Source organism: Triplophysa rosa, linkage group LG21 (assembly GCF_024868665.1).
Source record: "Triplophysa rosa linkage group LG21, Trosa_1v2, whole genome shotgun sequence".
NCBI lineage: Eukaryota > Metazoa > Chordata > Actinopteri > Cypriniformes > Nemacheilidae > Triplophysa > Triplophysa rosa.
Window position 1 is genome coordinate 16941704 of NC_079910.1, and position 19581 is coordinate 16961284.

The window sequence follows — 19581 nt, forward strand, 5'->3', positions numbered from 1 at the left end:
AGGTTTGTTATTGAATGGGGACCTGTGATTGGTTGATCTCCAGTGGGCGTTTCCTAGGTGTGGTTTTCCACAGAAGTGCGAAAAAGGTTCCCTTACATACAGATTAGAGTCAGTGCTGAAGAAGGAGAGACGGGTGAGGGTGGACGGTCGAGAGCAGCTAGCATGGGTGAGTCGGTTCGCTCGTCCCTGGGCATCGGCCCGACGGAGGACACGTCTCTGGTCATGCCGTCCGATAAGAACCACTGCACTGGACAACAGCGCGTGCTGCAGCAGGTGAAAAGCATCAAGAGAAGCAAGTCAAGAAATGACTCCCTTTCGTCTCCAACAAGTAAGAACAATGTTTGTATGCATGAACTGCATTGTATACATATAATAAAATAACTTTCAGCAGCAACTAAATATTCTATTTAAATTATTTTTTATTGCGCCTTTCACAATTTTACATTGCTGCAGAACAGCTTTACAGAAAATACATTTTAGCGCAAACAGTAGAGAATAATTGGAACCGCAAAATAAAAAAACATGATATTATTGAATTTTTTTCTTATGTATATACCTTAAAAAGGTAAACTTATCTTCATGTGTAGTGGATGCTATACGTTAACTAACTAGAGTTTAAAGGGGATCTATTATGCAAACTTCACTTTTTATTTTGACTTACTGTACAGACACACTGTGGACACCTGAGACGTATATTAGAGTAGACCATGTGAAAAGGGGAATAACAGGTCTGTTTAAGTCAAAGAGAGATGAATTGTTTGTGTGTCTGGCATCTGATAGCATGTTTCCCATCAGCAAGTTGAAGCAAGTCTGTAAGGCAGAGCATTTATTTGCCATTAAAGGAAAAGTTCATCTCAAAATCAAAATTGTGTTATTTTTTACTCACCCAAATGACGTTCAACATGTTTTAAGACCTCCCGGTGTCTTCGGAACCCAAATAAAGATATTTTAGGTGATATCCGAGAGATTTCCAGGCCTCCTCATAGACATCGTGGTTATAGTTGTTGTCAAGGTCCAGGGGTCTCATTTATAAACGTTGCACAAAATGGGGCTGGAAACGTGCGTACGCCACTTTCCACTCAAAGGTTGTGATCTATTAAAAACAAACTTGACCGGAGAATGTGCACACCTGTAAGCAAACTCTGACCCATGCATACGCACATTCTGGAGACAACAGGCGACACAAATGGTGAGTTAGTGAAGTTAGATTGCAGAAAGTAAGTGTGATAAAAAAAGATTATAAGCATTAAAGCCTCACACACATTTAATTTGACCTCATATCCGTTAAAGATCCACATGATCACAAAGATTAAATCTGCAGAGTTATTTGCGCTTGTATTGAGTGATAAATGTTACATGCACCTTCTTGTAAAATCCAACTCAAATCTGAAATAAAAAATCAATCTAAATATTTAATCAGCGCTGTCTCACCATCACACTATGAGCGCATGAGGAAGAGATGATCCGACTGAACAGGAACAGCATCAAATACGATAACTGCAGAACACAGTGTAAATAAATACTAAATATATTTTCCTTAAATACTGTGCATAATCATCGAATGTTAAAGTCTGGAAATACAGCCATTGAGCTCTCGCACAATCGTTTCTCTTTATGTCTTCGTTATCAGTCCTAACTAAGTTCATAACAAAACCGGAATGAAGAAACATTCGTCTTCAAACTTTATCTTAGGTGAAGGACAACACTAATTAATGATGTGATTTTAATGAAGTGATCAGTCTAAATGCTGTAAACATTTAAATGCTACAGAGACCTTCTTTGGCTTTAATCTAGGCTATTTGAAATAATAATAATTATTAATAATTATAACAATGATACATTTGTAAATCGTAGTGAATCTCATGTGTGGTCATTTGTGATTTTGTTACAGAGATAAAGGATGGGATCGGGGGTTTTCGGCAGTTTTACATATTTTTTTGTTATTTTTCTATGGCATCTGATAGCGGTGGGACCCGGAAACGGTATACGTCCATTATGGTGCGTGACATCAGGCTTATTGGATGTCAGTCTGATTAATATACAAATCAGTATTCATGAGGTGCTTTGCATTGACTATTTATGGGTAAAAATTGGCGTGTACAGTTGTGCGTACGCAGGGGCGCAAAAATGGGGTATGCAGTATATGCGGTGCATAGGGGCGCCGCACAAGTGGGGGCGCCATTGTGCCAAAATATTATTTAACATTTTTTTAAATAAAACGTTATAAAAATATAACGAAAAAGTCATTGTCTTCTGCAAACAGCGCGCAGCACAGAGCGCCGGAGATATTGCGTGTGGACACTGAAACAGCGCAATGATTGACAGGATGACAGAGACAAGAGCGCAAAAGAACGTTAGTTAATAAAAAATAATTTGAGCTTTCAATGTAAGTGAGTTTGTCTTTGTTTTACTTTAATGATGTTTTCATAAAATGTGAACCACTAACTAAAAATGCTTAAAGCAAGGGGAAAATCCAAAGATTTTTTATTTATTTGCCTTATAATATCTGTTATCCATCTTATTTCGTTTTTTCAATAATATTTGAATTATAAATGCACAGTAAAGGTATGTTTAACATAGGCAAATTTTATTGTTGTGTTTTTATTAAATATTAATGAACCACAAACTAAGCATTCGTTTTAAAGTAGGCCTAAGTGGGAAAAGAACAAAAAAATACAACGCGAGTATATCATGTGATACGTCTTATTCGTCTTATTCTGATAATAATAAATAATGTTAATAATACTTTTTGTTGAAGGAAAGGGAATAATCTATATATAACTTTAAAGATCAAAATAAGTTTATTTCCTCATCAGCACATCTCTGGGCTACAACTCGATTGTTACTTATATTTGGGATATTTAAAGAAGTTTTATTATTTAAAACTTGACAAGTTTTTTTGTTAAAGGTTTTAAATGTCAAAATTGTAGACTACATAAGTGAAACTCACTTTTCAAAGAATACAATAAATAGCCTTATTTGAAGTCTTAGAGGCTGTGTCCACCGAGGCGTTTACGCCTGCGGCCGGCGTTTTTTCAATTGTTTCCTATGGAAACGCCGCGCTTTAAAAAAAAAAGCCATCAGCTGACGGTTTTTTTCCGCGCTCTGCGCTGGTGCGATGCGTTTTTTTCACGCTCAGCGCCGGCGTTCGACCGATCGCCCTGAGTTGAAAAATGCTCAACTTTGGGCAGAACGCTACGCCTGCAGCGGGCGTTTTCAGCCGAGCTCCTGCCGTTTTCAGCCGCGTAAATGCTCGGTGGACACAGCCCCTTATTTGGTTATTATAAGCAAAAGATCAATTTAAAAACTGTTTAGCCCGATTAATCAAAAAAAAAATCGTCCAATTATACGGTTATTAAAATAATCGTTAGTTTCTGCCCTAATTTATTGTGTATGTCAAGCTTTATGTACTTTTATACTTTTTGCTCCTTTGTTTCATTATTTTTCAGATTGTTATTTATCTTTTCAGAATTGTGTATCTGTTACATTGTGAAGCAGTTGGAAAAGTGTTTCTGTAAAAGGAAACCTTTATGCTTCTGTTATAGATGCAAATCTGATTGTCACCTTCACATGATGTAAAATAGAATGACTCCAAAGGTAATATACAACTTGTCTGCAGATTTTTTATTTGTTGTGTGTTTTCTATATTGGGGTGGCCGATGGGGGGCGCCAATACTGATCTCGCATACCCCTCAGAAAATGTGCAGTTGCGCCCCTGTGCGTACGCATAGTTTTATAAATCGGAATATTTTTTGGCGTACGCTATTTTTGGCTTTCGGGCACACGTACACTTTTAGTAAGGATCCTACGCACAGTTTTATAAATGAGACCCCAGAAAAGTACTAAAGACATCGTTAAATTGGTCCATCCACTCATAGTGGCTCAATTGAATTTTTTTGAAGCGACGAGAATACTTTGTGTGAAAAACAATCCAAAATAACAACTTTGATGGATATATGATCTTGCCCTAAAAACTAAAGTAAACTGTATAATTTGTTATACAATTGCCATGTTGCCTGATCCTTAAGACATTTGTTAAAACTCAATTCATTTCAAGTTTTAACACATGAAACTTTTTCCAGTGGGCATGAAACACTTTAAATGACAAACTGCATATTTGTAATTGTTAACAAATTTGTTTGCATGTATTGCAGGTCCGGCGTCAGCGACAGAATATAGTGAGCCTAAATTCCAGTTTTCTCCAACAAAACGGAGCATCTCTCTCTACAGAAGGAGCTCCACCAACACAAGCAGATGGCACAGCAGAATGGTACACACTGCACTCACTGTGTGTTTTGTTGAGTGATTCATATATGCTGATGACATTTAAGGGATAATGTACATCTAGCCGCTTGATGTTGTTGTCATCTTGTCAGGGTTTTATTTTGTAATAACAACCAGCTGGATGTAAATTTTTCGACTTATTAGTTCAAACAAGACGAACATGCAGTTTGGTATAATCACTTGTAAATACTGTATAATCCCTTATATGTTATTAATTGGGCATATTTATACTTAATTATTTGTAATGTCAAGATGACTCGCAGTACCTGGATTGTTATCTGGAAATAACATACAGAATGTTGTGATTTACCAGTCAGATTCAAGTATTCCACAGAGCCTGTTATAACAATAATTTATAAACTTTGACTATTTGGAGTTTAATAACACGCATGCACAGGAAGTTGTACACATATAGAATTCATTCTATTAAATAAAAGGTCAATAATAGCAAAATGTTTTTATTATATGACAATATACCGTCATATATGCCATTATGTTAAAATAAAGATATACACTCACCTAAAGGATTATTAGGAACACCTGTTCAATTTCTCATTAATGCAATTATCTAATCAACCAATCACATGGCAGTTGCTTCAATGCATTTAGGGGTGTGGTCCTGGTCAAGACAATCTCCTGAACTCCAAACTGAATGTCAGAATGGGAAAGAAAGGTGATTTAAGCAATTTTGAGCGTGGCATGGTTGTTGGTGCCAGACGGGCCGGTCTGAGTATTTCACAATCTGCTCAGTTACTGGGATTTTCACGCACAACCATTTCTAGGGTTTACAAAGAATGGTGTGAAAAGGGAAAAACATCCAGTATGCGGCAGTCCTGTGGGCGAAAATGCCTTGTTGATGCTAGAGGTCAGAGGAGAATGGGCCGACTGATTCAAGCTGATAGAAGAGCAACTTTGACTGAAATAACCACTCGTTACAACCGAGGTATGCAGCAAAGCATTTGTGAAGCCACAACACGCACAACCTTGAGGCAGATGGGCTACAACAGCAGAAGACCCCACCGGGTACCACTCATCTCCACTACAAATAGGAAAAAGAGGCTACAATTTGCACGAGCTCACCAAAATTGGACAGTTGAAGACTGGAAAAATGTTGCCTGGTCTGATGAGTCTCGATTTCTGTTGAGACATTCAAATGGTAGAGTCAGAATTTGGCGTAAACAGAATGAGAACATGGATCCATCATGCCTTGTTACCACTGTGCAGGCTGGTGGTGGTGGTGTAATGGTGTGGGGGATGTTTTCTTGGCACACTTTAGGCCCCTTAGTGCCAATTGGGCATCGTTTAAATGCCACGGCCTACCTGAGCATTGTTTCTGACCATGTCCATCCCTTTATGACCACCATGTACCCATCCTCTAATGGCTACTTCCAGCAGGATAATGCACCATGTCACAAAGCTCGAATCATTTCAAATTGGTTTCTTGAACATGACAATGAGTTCACTGTACTAGAATGGCCCCCACAGTCACCAGATCTCAACCCGATAGAACATCTTTGGGATGTGGTGGAACGGGAGCTTCGTGCCCTGGATGTGCATCCCACAAATCTCCATCAACTGCAAGATGCTATCCTATCAATATGGGCCAACATTTCTAAAGAATGCTTTCAGCACCTTGTTGAATCAATGCCACGTAGAATTAAGGCAGTTCTGAAGGCGAAAGGGGGTCAAACACCGTATTAGTATGGTGTTCCTAATAATCCTTTAGGTGAGTGTACAGTATAACACTGTATAGAAAAAGGAGGACTTTAGGCGGGAAAATATGAGCTGCATACCTAGTTAAGCCAATATAACTTGTAATAATGGCAAAAAAGGCTTTCATTCTCTCCCGTTGATTATTATATACAATTCATGTATACATAAAAAGTGTGTGTAGTATACATTTCTCACATTGAGAACTTGTAACGCTCACTTAAAACAAAGAAATAAAAGAAACTTTCTATTAACAGTATGAGTAGTGAATATTGTTGTTTAGCTGAAAGAAAAATATACAGGCGCGAGTCATTCGTAAGGAGAGAAAATCAGGGAATAAAACATAATTATACAAATAAATATGTCTATTGAGTGCCATTGCTTCGCACATTCACATCGCTTTATCCTAATGTTGTTGTAAATGACCTTGACTTATTAAAAACTAAGATTTCTTCTACGTCTCACACACCACACACACACACACACACACACACACACACAAACACACACACACACACACACACACACACACACACACACACACACACACACACACACACACACACACACACACACACACACACACACACACACACACACACACACACACACACACACACAAATACAAACAGAGAAATCATATTTGACACTTTTATCTGAAGTTACTTGCAGTTCAGTTGTAAGCTATGTTTGTTAGAATGTGCATTCCCTTGGTATTGAGGAGCATGACATTTTCTTATGAATTATCATTATACATCTTATACATTTTCTAATAAAAAATAGGATTATAAAATCACTGTTGTCATTGTAAGGACAAAACTTTAGCATGCCTTGTCATGTTATGTCAGCGTAATAAAATGATAGTTCACCCAAGGTTTGAAGTTCTGTCATCATTTATTTATGTCGTTCAAAACCTGTATTTGACTCTTTCTTCTGTGAAACACAAAAGAAGATATTTTGAAGAAATATCTCAGTGGTTTTGTGTCCATCCATACAATGAAAGTCAGTGGATTTGGTTATCAAAATTCTTCAGAATATCTTCTTTTGTGTTCTGGCTGCAGAAGAAAGTCATACAGGTTTGAAATGACATGAGAGGGAAACTGCAGTGAAATGGGTGAACTGCAGTTCTGTTGTCCTCTTACCAATTAACAGGGAGGAACAAACAGCAAAAACCCTTTACAGTGTGTCATTTACAGCAATTCTGTAAATCAGCCACTCATAAATTTGATGTATTTACAATAATTACAATAATTCATCATAATCATTTTTGCCCACCTGCCAAAGAAATACATGTATTGCAACAGAGTTAAACATAGTGTTCATGATGATACTGTATAAGCATGTGGTAACATTGCTTTTCTGTCATTAAATACAAAAAAGAGCCTTTTGTCTCATTGCAAGAAAAATCTTAATTATAGTTTGTCAAGGTATATCAGTGGACAATGAAGCAACCTTTTATTAATAAATATATTTATTAGAAATTGAATTATTTTCATGGTGGTTCCATATTAGTAGACATAAGTGAAACTGTGTAACACTAACATGTGTTTCACGTATTTACTGAACGTTTTAGGATTTTATTCTTGCGGAGTAATAGCATTCAGTGAAGATTTAAAGCAAGAGTCCACTGTTGCGTTCATAGTGAACATTATTACTAAATTACATATACATACTGTATATCCCCTCCCATTAAGTTCCTTTGACTTAATATTCATCTTTAATCAACCAATTACAAAATAATTATAAAATTTTCTCTGCTGTTTTTGTATTAAGTTGCATTAAAATATTTAAATTAAATATTTAAATTTTACTTAAATTTTAAGGATATATTTTCTTAAAAACTACACAAACTGTGGGTGCTGGGAAACTTTATTCTCTGTACCTGTCTCCTGATCAGTTGGTGCCCCAATGTTTGGGTTGATTTTTTTCTTTGTTAACCATTTAAAGAACTTTTCTATTCATTTTTTCATCTATTCATCTTCAAAGACACATTTTCACATGTTGAGAGTTCTTTTGCACGCATGTAGTGCAGACAGTTCGGTTCAAATTCAGAAATATGCGAGAATAGAGAATGTGAAGCTACATCACGCCGTGATGAATGTTGCACCATCTTGGGAGGATTGCTGCTAGTGCGTGCAATGCAGTGTTTTTTTTCTTGTTTGATTAGGAAATATAACTTCTCTCTATTCTCGCATATTTCTGAATTTGTACCAAACTGTCTGCACTGTGCAAAAGAATTCACAACATGTGAAAATGTGTCTTGGAAGAAAATATTAATAGAAATGTTCTTCGCTGTATTTTTCACTGAGAAAACATCCATCAGCAAACAATTCTCAGCACCTCAGACCTCGGTACACACTACCCTCACTTCAAACATTGAACTCTCCTCTTTCGCCCCACTGACTGACACTGAAGTCACCAGACTTCTCTCCAGCCACCCCACCACCTGTACCCTTGACCCAATCCCCTCCCATCTCCTTCAGGCCATATCCAGCACACTCACACCTGCACTCACGCACATCATAAACACCTCCCTGCTCACCAGCACTTTTCCATCCACATTCAAACAGGCCCACGTCACACCCCTACTTAAGAAACCCACATTGGACCCCTCTACTACCGACAGTCACAGACCTGTTTCTCTCCTCCCAATTATTGCAAAAACACTTGAGAGGGCAATTTTCAACCAGGTGTCTTCCTACCTATCCCAGAATAAACTACTGGGTGACAAGCAGTCTTGCTTCAAAACAAAACACTCCACTGAGACTGCACTGCTATCGGTCACAGAAGCACTGCGGCTAGCCAAGGCGGAATCTAAATCCTCAGTCCGGATTCTGCTAGACCTATCTGCAGCGATTGACACTGTCAATCACCAGATTCTGCTAGCAACCCTGTCATCTCTAGGAATCTCAGTCACTCCTCTCCGCTGGTTCAAATCCTACCTCTCCGGCAGATCCTTCAGGGTGTCATGGAGGGGCTCGCTGTCCACTGCTCACCACATGATCACTGGGGTCCCTCAGGGATCGGTGCTTGGACCGCTGCTTTTTTCATTCTACACGACATCCTTGGGATTCATCATACAGGCACACAGCTTCTCATATCACTGTAATGCTGACGACACCTAGATATACATCTCATTTCACCCAGACGATACCACTGTAGCAGCTCGCATTACAGCCTGCCTAGAAGACATCTCGGCTTGGATGAAAGAGCATCACCTCCAGCTGAACCCTGCCAAGACAGAACTACTCGTATTTCAGGCACACCCCACGGTGCAACACGATCTCACCATCCAACTTGGCAATACCAAAATCACTCCTTCCAAAACAGCCAGGAACCTCAGAGACATATTTGATGAACAGCTGTCCTTCAATGATCACATTGCAAAGACAACGCGGTCATGCCGATATGCATTATTCAACATTAGAAAGGTTAGACCCTATCTCACTGAGCATGCGGCACAACTCCTTGTCCAGGCCCTGGTAATCTCAAGGTTGGACTACTGCAATGCTCTCCTTGCTGGTCTTCCTGCAAAGGCTATCAAACCACTCCAGCTGGTTCAGAACACAGCACCACACCTCATCTTCCAACAGCCCAAAAGGGCACATGTGACACCCCTTTTCATCTCTCTCCACTGGCTACTGGTTGAATTCCGTATCAGATTCAAGTCACTAATGCTTGCCTACAGGACTCTCAATGGATCTGCACCAGCATACTTTCACACCCTCCTACACTCCTACACCCCATCAAGACAGCGGTTCAGCAAACCAGCAGCGTCTTGAATTGCCTTCCTATAAGCGCAGTAAATCACTTTCCCGCTCATTCTCCTTCACAACTCCTTCCTGGTGGAACATTCTTCCTAACTCAGTCCGGTCAACCACATCTCTCACAACATTCAAAAAACTACTTAAAACCCATCTCTTCTGTGAATACTTGACAGAATAATGAGAAAAAAAGAAAAAAACCTAACCCTCTCTCTTTCTCTCAACAGGTAGTAATCTAGCTTTTGTTGAAACCAGTAACTTTGTATTAGCACTATTGTATTATTGCTCCTGTATGACATATCGATTATTGCTCCCTGAACTCTCTGTAAGTCGCTTTGGATAAAAGTGTCTGCTAAATGACTAAATGCAAATGTAACTATGGTAGGTCGGTCTTGCTGTGTTTAAAAACTGCAATAGCATAACGCAGAGTCGTTCAGGAAATGCCCCTGGTTTTTTCACTTTCGATTTCTCCATATATCAAACAAAACAAGTAACGGTACATAACAAAACAATAATAGCAGTGGAGTATGTCCCTTCCAAGATGGCGGCACCAATGCAACATAGTGCGTGACGTCAGCTTCACGTTCTCTATACCCTGTTACACAGAGCTAACTACACGCGTGCACGCACACAGCACCAAAGTCACTAGTAGAGTGAGTTGAGTGAGTGGGACATGAAACTGCTAACCTTTTGTTAATTCCTGATAAACTCGGTCAGCCGTCTTCTCTGTCAGTAACATCTGTGACTTTTGCCATTAATGTAGGAACATCTGTTTTAAAAACACCGTTATTCATTTTAATTTTAAAACATCTTTTAATTCGTTCGCTGTCATGTGAGCGTCAAGGTGCTGCACGCAACACGAGAGGGAGAGAGAGAGAGGCGCTCAAGTGTCAACACACTGCGTGCAACTCTACAATAAATTTTTTAAATAGTCAAATAAAAATTTAAAGGGGTATCAAGAAAAATCTATTAGTGGTGGCCAGTGTGGATTTAAATGTATTTTAAACACTGTTTGATAGTTTGAAAGCTCATAGGTTTAGGGGGGATGAGACAGACAGACAGGGGAGCCGAAGCCCACCTAAAAATGGTCCAGAACCGCCCTTGGTGACCAGTCTACACTTTCAAAAAGGATGTGTTAAAAGTCTAGAATGGGATTTATAGCGGCCACTAGCAGTGGGTTTGACAATTGCAACCAATCTCTCAGTCCAAACACAACGGTGGACACCACAGTATTGGTACAGTATTTGACACCAAAAGATGTCATCGTCTACGACAGCATGTCTTCTCATGTAGACGCATGGAAGAGATCATGCGGACATTAGAAAGACTGTAGAAAGAGCGATGTCTTATTTATTACATAAAATAAAAGGTCTGTGCATTTTAAGTATAAAACGAAGGATAAAGGTCAGGCAGGAGCTAGCACCTGTGTTAATATTATAAAGACTTTCCAGCAGAGACGCATTTGGACCTGCGGTACTAAGGCTTTAAGCAGAGATACTCATAGATATCTATGGAGATAACGTTACTTTCCAGCACAGTGAAGTTGGAGAGAAAGATCATCTAAAAATCACCCCCGAGGAGGTTGCTTTGATTTGGATCTGTATGTGAGTAACATTGGTTTTTCTGTTTGTTAGAACCAAGATATGTTGTTGTTGTAATATTAACTGTGTAACGGAGCAGTTTTGAGCGTCATTGTTTATCTGGAACCAGTGTGCTGCTAGTATATACTTGTGTCGTCTTCGCTTATTTTATTCATTTGCATTACTATTTGTGTGGTATAAGCTATGATAAAACTAAGCATTTCATGCTTGCATCGCACAGCACGTTTGAGGGCAGAGATAGCAAACAGTAAATACAGTAGCAACGCTATTAAAGGTGTTTGATCTGACAGCAAGATAGCAGTTAAGAGTAAGTTAGTAGACGTTTCCCCCCTTTGTAAAGTCAGGGACAACCGGACTACGTACCGCAGGGTAGATGGAGAGGAAACACGCGTTGTAGAGTTGTTTGTCTGTTTAGGGCTGCTGTACAAAACATGGAGGCGAGTTCAATGTATGTAGGCCCGCTCTATATGTAGATAGAAATAGCTTATTCTAAGGTAGTAAAAACATAACTGCTCATTACGTAACGTCTTTATACATATATGAAGACCTCGTTTTGTATATTAAATCAAATCACTTTTATTATTACATCACCACTTGTGGTCAGTGAAAGTCTTGGGTGCGTACTCCATACAAAATAGAATGCAGTTGGACAGACAACTGTATGACAAACAACTGCATGACTGTATGACTATACAAACTTAAGTGATTATATTGCATTTCTGTCAATAGATCGTCAAAAAAATCCCATACTGCTACTTTAACATTACCACACTGTTTGTGTAATGCTTTTTTAACACATTGTGTTTCATTTTAAAACATTTTGTGTTGGTTATGTATGAAATTAATAAAAGGGACAACACAAGTTGTGTTAAAAGTTACACAAAATGTGTTGGCCCAGAAATAACACAGATATGTGTTCAGTTAAGGACAACACATATATAATTTTGAGTGAACTTATATCGTTTCTTTAAACATATCATAAACAACGATTTACTGCACATGGAAAACATAGCAATAAAGATGAATAATGAATAGATTGAGCATGTTCGCGAATTAACAATCATGTGTATGGAGTTGTATATAGAATATTTTGATATTCTGTCTTTGTGGATCCTAGTCTAAAGAAGATTGGCTCTAGGAGCAAGGTTTTTGCCTTCAAGCAAAAATCTGCTGACTTTACACAAGTCCTTTCCTGCAGATCGTGTCAGTTAACCCTCACTTAATGTTTGTAATGGAAGACCTCGTTGAGCTTCCGCTGTTCCAGCAGCTTTGCCCTTAAGCCAGACACTTAACCCAAAGTATTATCAGTTGCTCTACACTATCCTTTCTCTGTTACTTTAGCACCAGCTAAACATTCCCTGCTAATTGAACAGTGTGAAGAGGATAGATAAATGGTGTTTACAGTGGACCGACCCTAAGTTGCATCCAAAACATGGATATTGATGCATCCAAAAATGTGCATTGCACCAAAGTAATCAAAACTGTCCATAAAATTGAACTGCATCGAATGGCTGTTGTGTTGATACATGTTCTAGTTTGTTATTTACTTTAGTTGGCTTCAGTTTTGTTGTAGTGTTGGGTATCATATACAGTAAATGGTCGAGTTTCTGGGTCATTTAGATCTAAATACATCTCGAATCCCTTAGTTACCAGGAAAGTCATGTGGCTGGCATGTGCACACACTTCTCTTTCTTACAGCCACGGGTGACATTTGTAGTATTGTGAATTTTGTATTAGAACCATTTTTGATATTATTGTGTTTCATAATTTATTTAATTATTTAATGCCAAACTAAATAGTTATCTGGAATTTTCTTGGTGAGCGCAACAACAATTAATACACTAGGACAAGAAATACAAAGCAAATACAAGAATCAAGCACAATGTATTGGAACAGTTTTAGATAGTATTGCGAAATAGCATTTGTGTCAGATCTCGAATGATGATTTGACCATTCAGGGTTTTTCCTGGCTCAAAATGAGGAGGAGGTAGTGCCATACTGATCTTGAACACACGCGTAGGCCTACTGTACCTTTTAGTGGCTTAACCAAAGTGACTTTGAGTTTGACATAAAAGTTCTAATAAAATTAGATAAAAATGACAATTATTAAGTTATAATGGTTTTTATTCAACCAAACAGAAATGTTTTCTTATCAAATAAAGCTTTTTTTTAAATCATTTTCAACTAACTTTTCAGCCCACAATAGCCAACTGAATTAACCAGTCTTTCTAAATGAGCAAAGCTCATTAACATCTTGCATTCTCTGTGGTTCACTTTAAATGATTCAAGGATCTCTTATATTCGCTTATAACTGAAAAGTTCAATCGTTTAAATGAATCGGTTCAAATGAGTCATTCGTGTGCGAGTCGTTCTGAACGCAATGTGCGTTCAATACTGGCGAACTCGCTGTGTACAGTATACGCTGATTCAACGATCCAAATGCACAGCTAAAGACATTACAATGATGTGCGTCATGTTAATTTAAGAAATTTCAAGAAATTAAACGTACTTTGATGCAAAACAAACAGCCATGAAACACAGGCTGGCTTTTGTTCTGCAACTCTTTTTAGCGCCTCAGTGTGATGATAACGAAACAGCGCCTCCACTGTGGCGTAATGTCGCAACTGCAGTTACAAATGACAGTCTGATAAATGCACGAAGCATTTCTTCTGAAACTCACAACATTATTTTGGCGAGAGCCTGAGGCGGCACAACATTTGACGGAGGCGGCAGCCTCCAATTTCTCTATGCAGGAAAAACCCTGCCATTCAGACAGGGCAAAGCAAATTAAAAACGTTTACTAAAACTATTAAAAACGTTTCTATCAATTGAAATCAAATGAAATCTGCCTAAATATTAGAATATTATTGGAAAACTAGAAGACTTAAAATAAAGTGAAGTACGTTTAAGTTGAGGCACTAAATTATTAACGGAATATTTTACTAATCAAAATATATAGATAACATGTACCATCACTTTTTACCACTTTATTCCTGATGATCATAACAGACCTGCAGTCTGTTCGGTCGAAATCCACTGCAATAGACGAAATCCACTTGTTTTCTCTCTCCAGAACGGCCAATATACCGTGAGAAGACAGACCGACGGCATCAGCCAGTCCATATCCAATGGCGTGAAGCCCCGTGAGCCCATCATGAATGGGCCAGTCCTCGTAGGAAGCCAGAACAAGAACCTATCACGTGCTGCAACTGTGAAAACTGCCAGCCAATCACAGGGGGTGACGCTAGTCAGAAGCAAATCAGATTCATCTGGGTAAGAGTTCAGAAAATGCCTCTGAGCAAAACACAGTCTGGCTGACCCAGTTCCCACACACAGCACTTGAGAGTCTGTGCTTCACTAATGATGTGAAAGTGTTTTTATCTTAAAATGTATTATTTTTAACTTCTTAGGTCAGTTTAAAAGCTGTTGTGGCAACTTGTGGTTGCAAACGGGCTTTACATTTTACATCTGTCACTTCTTATCATTTCCGAGTGTTGATGTTTGTATGTGTCATCAGTTGCATGGGCTGCAAATGTCTTTAGTCATAACAGTCGTGTTAAGAACGTGCTAACTCTAATAATGTTTCAGTATGAATGGTGCCACAGGGGCAATGGCTGCTATGACTCTGCAGGAAGCAGTGAACTTCCTCACACACTCAGAAGTGTGCAGTCAGCTGTATGGAGCATCATTCATACAGCACCGCACATTCGGTGAAGATAAAGCCAGGCAAGAGGTCAGACATTAACATTTCTTAGGCTGCAATGCATTTTGTATGTCTATCTATCACTCTGTCTGCCTAACTGTCTGTAAATCTGCATGTACTGTATGTCTGTCTGCCTGTTTGCCTATCTATCTCTCTGTCTGTCTTATCTTTCTGTATGTCTGTCTGTCTGTTTATCTGCCTACCTGTCTGTCTGTCCATTTTCTGTCTGTCTGTCCATCTGCGTGTCTCTGTCTGTCTGTCTGTATATCCATCCATCCATCCATCCATCCATCCATCCATCCATCCATCCATCCATCCATCTATCCATCTATCCATCTATCCATCTATCTATCTATCTATCTATCTATCTATCTATCTATCTATCTATCTATCTATCTATCTATCTATCTATCTATCTATCTATCTATCTATCTATCTATCTATCTATCTATCTATCTATCTATCTATCTATCTATCTATCTATCTATCTATCTATCTATCCGTTTGTTTATCTGTGCATGGATGTTATACTTTAAAGAGTACATAACATGAGATCATGAAAATTACATTTCATGCAGTGTGTAATGTTGCCGTGTTTGAAAAAAAATCCGAAGGTGAACGAATAACAAAGTTATTGGCTTGGAAAAAAGGGAGTCGACTCTGAATCACACAAACGAGTCGTCCCTAGTCCGATTCGTGAACCGCCGCAGATTTAAGTCACTACATACAGGTACATCTAAAAAATTTGAATATCGTGAAAAAGGTCAATATTTTTTGTCACTCATTTCAGAAAGTGAAACCCATATATTATATAGATTAATTACACATAGAGTGAACTATTTCAAGCCTTTATTTCTTGAAATTTTGATGATTATGGCTTACAGATAATGAAAACCCAAAATTCAGTGTCTCAGAAAATTAGAATATTACATAAGATCAATAAAAAAAGGATATTTTAAACAGAAATGTCAGGATTCTAAAAAATATGTTCATTTCTATGCACTCGATACTTGGTTAGGCCTCCTTTTGCATGAATTATTGCATCAATGCGGCAAGGCATGGAGGCAATCAGCCTGTGGCAATGCTCAGGTGTAATGGAAGCCCAGGTTGCTTTGATAGAGGCCTTCAGGTCATCTGCATTGTTGGGTCTGGTGTATCTCATCTTCCTCTTGACAATACCCCATAGATTCTCTATTGGGTTCAGGTCAAGTGGGTTTGCTGGCCAATCAAGCACAGTACCACCATGGTCATTGAACCAGCTTTTGGTACCTTTGGCAGTGTGGGCAGGTGCCAAGTCCTGCTGGTAAATGAAATCAGCATCTCCATAAAGCTTGTCAGCAGAAGGAAGCATGAAGTGCTCTAAAATGTCCTGGTAGATGGCTGCGTTGACCTTGGACCTCAGAAAACACAGTGGACCAACACCAGCAGATAACATGGCACCCCAAAACATCACTGACTGTGGAAACTTTACACTGGACCTCAAGCAACATGGATTCTGTGCCTCTCCTCTCTTCCTCCAGACTCTGGGACCCTGATTTCCAAATGAAATGCAAAATTTACTTTCATCTGAAAAGAGGACTTTGGTCCACTGTGTTTTCTGAAGTCCACAGTCAACGCAGCCATCTACCAGGAATTTTTTTTTATTGATCTTATGTAATATTCTAATTTTCTGAGACAATAAATTTTGGGTTTTCATTATCTGTAAGCCAAAATCATCAAAATTTTAAGAAGTAAAGGCTTGAAATATTTCACTCTATGTGTAATGAGTCTATATAATACTATGGGTTTCACTTTCTGAAATAAGTGACAAAAAATATTGACCTTTTTCACGATATTCTAATTTTTTTAGATGTACCTGTGTAGTCCCCGCCTACGTTTTGCTAGGACTGCCCGCGAAAACACTTTTCTCCCCCAAACACTGTAGCTCGTGAGCCTCATTCGCGGTAGACCAATCACAAAAGACTAGACCATCTGACCAATCACATCAGCTTAGGCTAGCGGAAAGGATGGGATTAGACAGATGAATCGCGGAACGCATCATTTGAGAGTCAGTAACAAGAAGTAAGGTAAAAGTACCTAGCTATTATTATGAAATAATAGTGTTTTTACACCTTCTATGTACATAAACTTGTTGTTGGACACACCATAAACCAAAGTAGGACCTTAAAAATCCCTAGTTATGTACACTTTAAACCTACTATGTTTACTTGTCATACTGTGGTGTGTCATTGTGTATGGTAAATTTGTTAAATTTATTTCATTTTTTTTATGTTTAGTGCTTTAGTTTGTTTCATGCCAAATTATCTCCAGCGTTCTTTGTGTATTCCTTCATGTTTGCTTTGTTTAGTGTTAGGTCTTGTTCTTTCATTAGACAAAACACAATAATGAAAGGACCAGATGCAAAGAGACACCATAATACAACATAACAATCATATACTCTGTCTATAAGTGAGTGTTTGTTCAATAATTTGATGTGTTTGGTCTTATTGGAAGGTTGGTCAGTTGGGAGGGATTCATTCACTCCTTCAGCTTCTGAAAACCGACAATTTACAGATACAACAGACAGTGGCCGCTGCACTGCGTAATGTCATCTTTAAGGACTCTGAAAACAAGACCCAGGTGAAGCTTTATGGAGGAATAAAAGTCATTGTAGATTTACTCCAAAGCAATAACGTAACGGAAACCCAGAAACAGCTCACTGGTAAGACCATTTTAATTCACTCCAAAGATATTATTGTAAGCATATCAAACAGTAATGTTCTACATCATTGTCTTAAGGCAAGGATAAGTCTTAAGGATAATCGTGCGCATTTATCGCCGACGTTTAATGCCTCGTGATTAAACAAAGTGCACACCGACGCACAAAACGGCAGGCGTAAAAGCGTAATTTAAAAAAACACACCTTGGGCTCGTTAAAAACTGGCCGACCAATGAGATTGGCGCTTTTGTTCACGTGTCTGGAGCTGCTGAAGTTACAGTAAAACACGACTTGGTGGCGCACAAGCACGAAACGGTCTTGCCAAGCACACATTGATACCAACGACGAAGAGGAAGTAAGCAAGATGAAATCTTCTGTGTGACAGGCGAGTGGAAGAAGCAAAACGTTGTGCAGCGCCACCTAGTGTACCGGTGTATTTCTGTTTTTCATTAAGCGCTATCTATGTCAGGGAGTGAATTTGCACGTTCACTCGGCTCATCGCCAGTGAAAATCGCTTGGGTATGAACACCGAAAAACATTGGCAATAGGCGCACGATAATCGTCCCAGTGTGTACAAGCCTTTATAAACTCCAAAAAATGTTGTTCTTTAGCCTTTGGGTTAATTTCACACTGCAAAACATGAATTTCTTACTAAGCATTTTTGTCTTGTTTTCTAGTACAAATATAAAAAAATTCTTAAATCAAGATATTTGACAAGAAAAAATTACCTAAGATATTCAAATTAATTATTTGATTTATAAAGCAATATGTATAATATAAATGAACTTCATTCTTATATTTTGTTTCATAAAACAAGACTAAATGTTCTAGGTCACTTTCCTTGTCGAGTAAATGTATCTTGATTCAAGAATTTTTTTAAATTTGCACTAGAAAACAGACAAAAATGCTTAGCAAGAAATGCATTTTTGCAGTTTATCTAAACCCTAATTAAATGGTTGCTCAAAAATAAAGAGAATCATTGCATTGTGGGACACAATATTCTATGCACTGTGCTGTGGTGTAAAGGGCGATTTTTGGGAACCGCATACCCTATGCCGTAGCCTGTCGCGCACCTCTCCGTCTCCTCTCTGATTCGTCTGCTTGAACCCCTCCCTCAGGTCAAAAAACTCTGCAATATCGCCGCGTTTTACTCATATCTGAATGAATTATCTAAATAAATAATTTGTTGTATATTTAACAATTCAAGCTGCAACAAAAGGCATTGTCTATTTTCAGCTATCACTGCTAAATGCTTATCCCAGAGCGTATGCAACAAGCCGCGTCTTCTTTGGTGCTTACCTTGATACTGCCAGCAACATGCCTGTGGACACTGCCTACTCACGGTCGGCATGTGTAATTGCACATTGGCGTGAGAACAACTTGCAAGTATAAATAAAAACCCAGACTTTAGGTCTGACGCAGAACTATAAATCGCCCTTAAGTTTGGCATGCCAAATTTAATTTCAATTTATATTGACTTTGTACGTTTCAGTTTACTTATTGTTGGACTTTAAAGGCAGTCCTGCATGTTCAAAAATTTGTACTGAGACGTTCTTCAAAATCGATTAGAAGTTTATTATCAGATGTAAAAAGGTAACAAAGCTTTGGGTTGCCAGTAAATCACCACTCTCTCCAACACAAGCCAACAACCAAAATATTCAAATACACCCATATTTATAAAGTATGTGACGTCGCTCTATCTTCTGACTCCTCCTCTGCTTTTTGCTCCCTTTCCACCAATCACCATACGCCACGTTTATCTGCGTAGTTCCTGAAAAATAAAACCTTCTCAAAACATACATCCTGTGGTCGGTCTCTAGT

General features: G+C 38.5%; 1 protein-coding gene across 1 annotated transcript; it reads left to right on the forward strand.

Annotated features, from left to right (window-relative positions):
• The first annotated feature begins 88 nt into the window (after window positions 1-88).
• On the forward strand, window positions 89-18611 carry LOC130571901 (plakophilin-2-like). Its single transcript, XM_057363206.1, has 5 exons — window positions 89-328; window positions 4155-4270; window positions 14433-14632; window positions 14948-15092; window positions 17556-18611. The coding sequence occupies exons 1-5, from the start codon at window positions 163-165 to the stop codon at window positions 17898-17900; spliced, it is 972 nt and encodes a 323-aa protein (XP_057219189.1). The 5' UTR covers window positions 89-162; the 3' UTR covers window positions 17901-18611.
• The last annotated feature ends 970 nt before the right edge of the window (window positions 18612-19581 follow it).

Coding starts and splice junctions, on each gene's coding strand:
- LOC130571901 (XM_057363206.1), top strand. CDS start 163: ATGGGTGAGTCGGTTCGCTCGTCCCTGGGCATCGGCCCGACGGAGGAC. Junction 14,633..14,947: donor AGCAAATCAGATTCATCTGG/GTAAGAGTTCAG, acceptor ATAATGTTTCAG/TATGAATGGTGCCACAGGGG. Junction 15,093..17,555: donor AAGATAAAGCCAGGCAAGAG/GTCAGACATTAA, acceptor TCTTATTGGAAG/GTTGGTCAGTTGGGAGGGAT.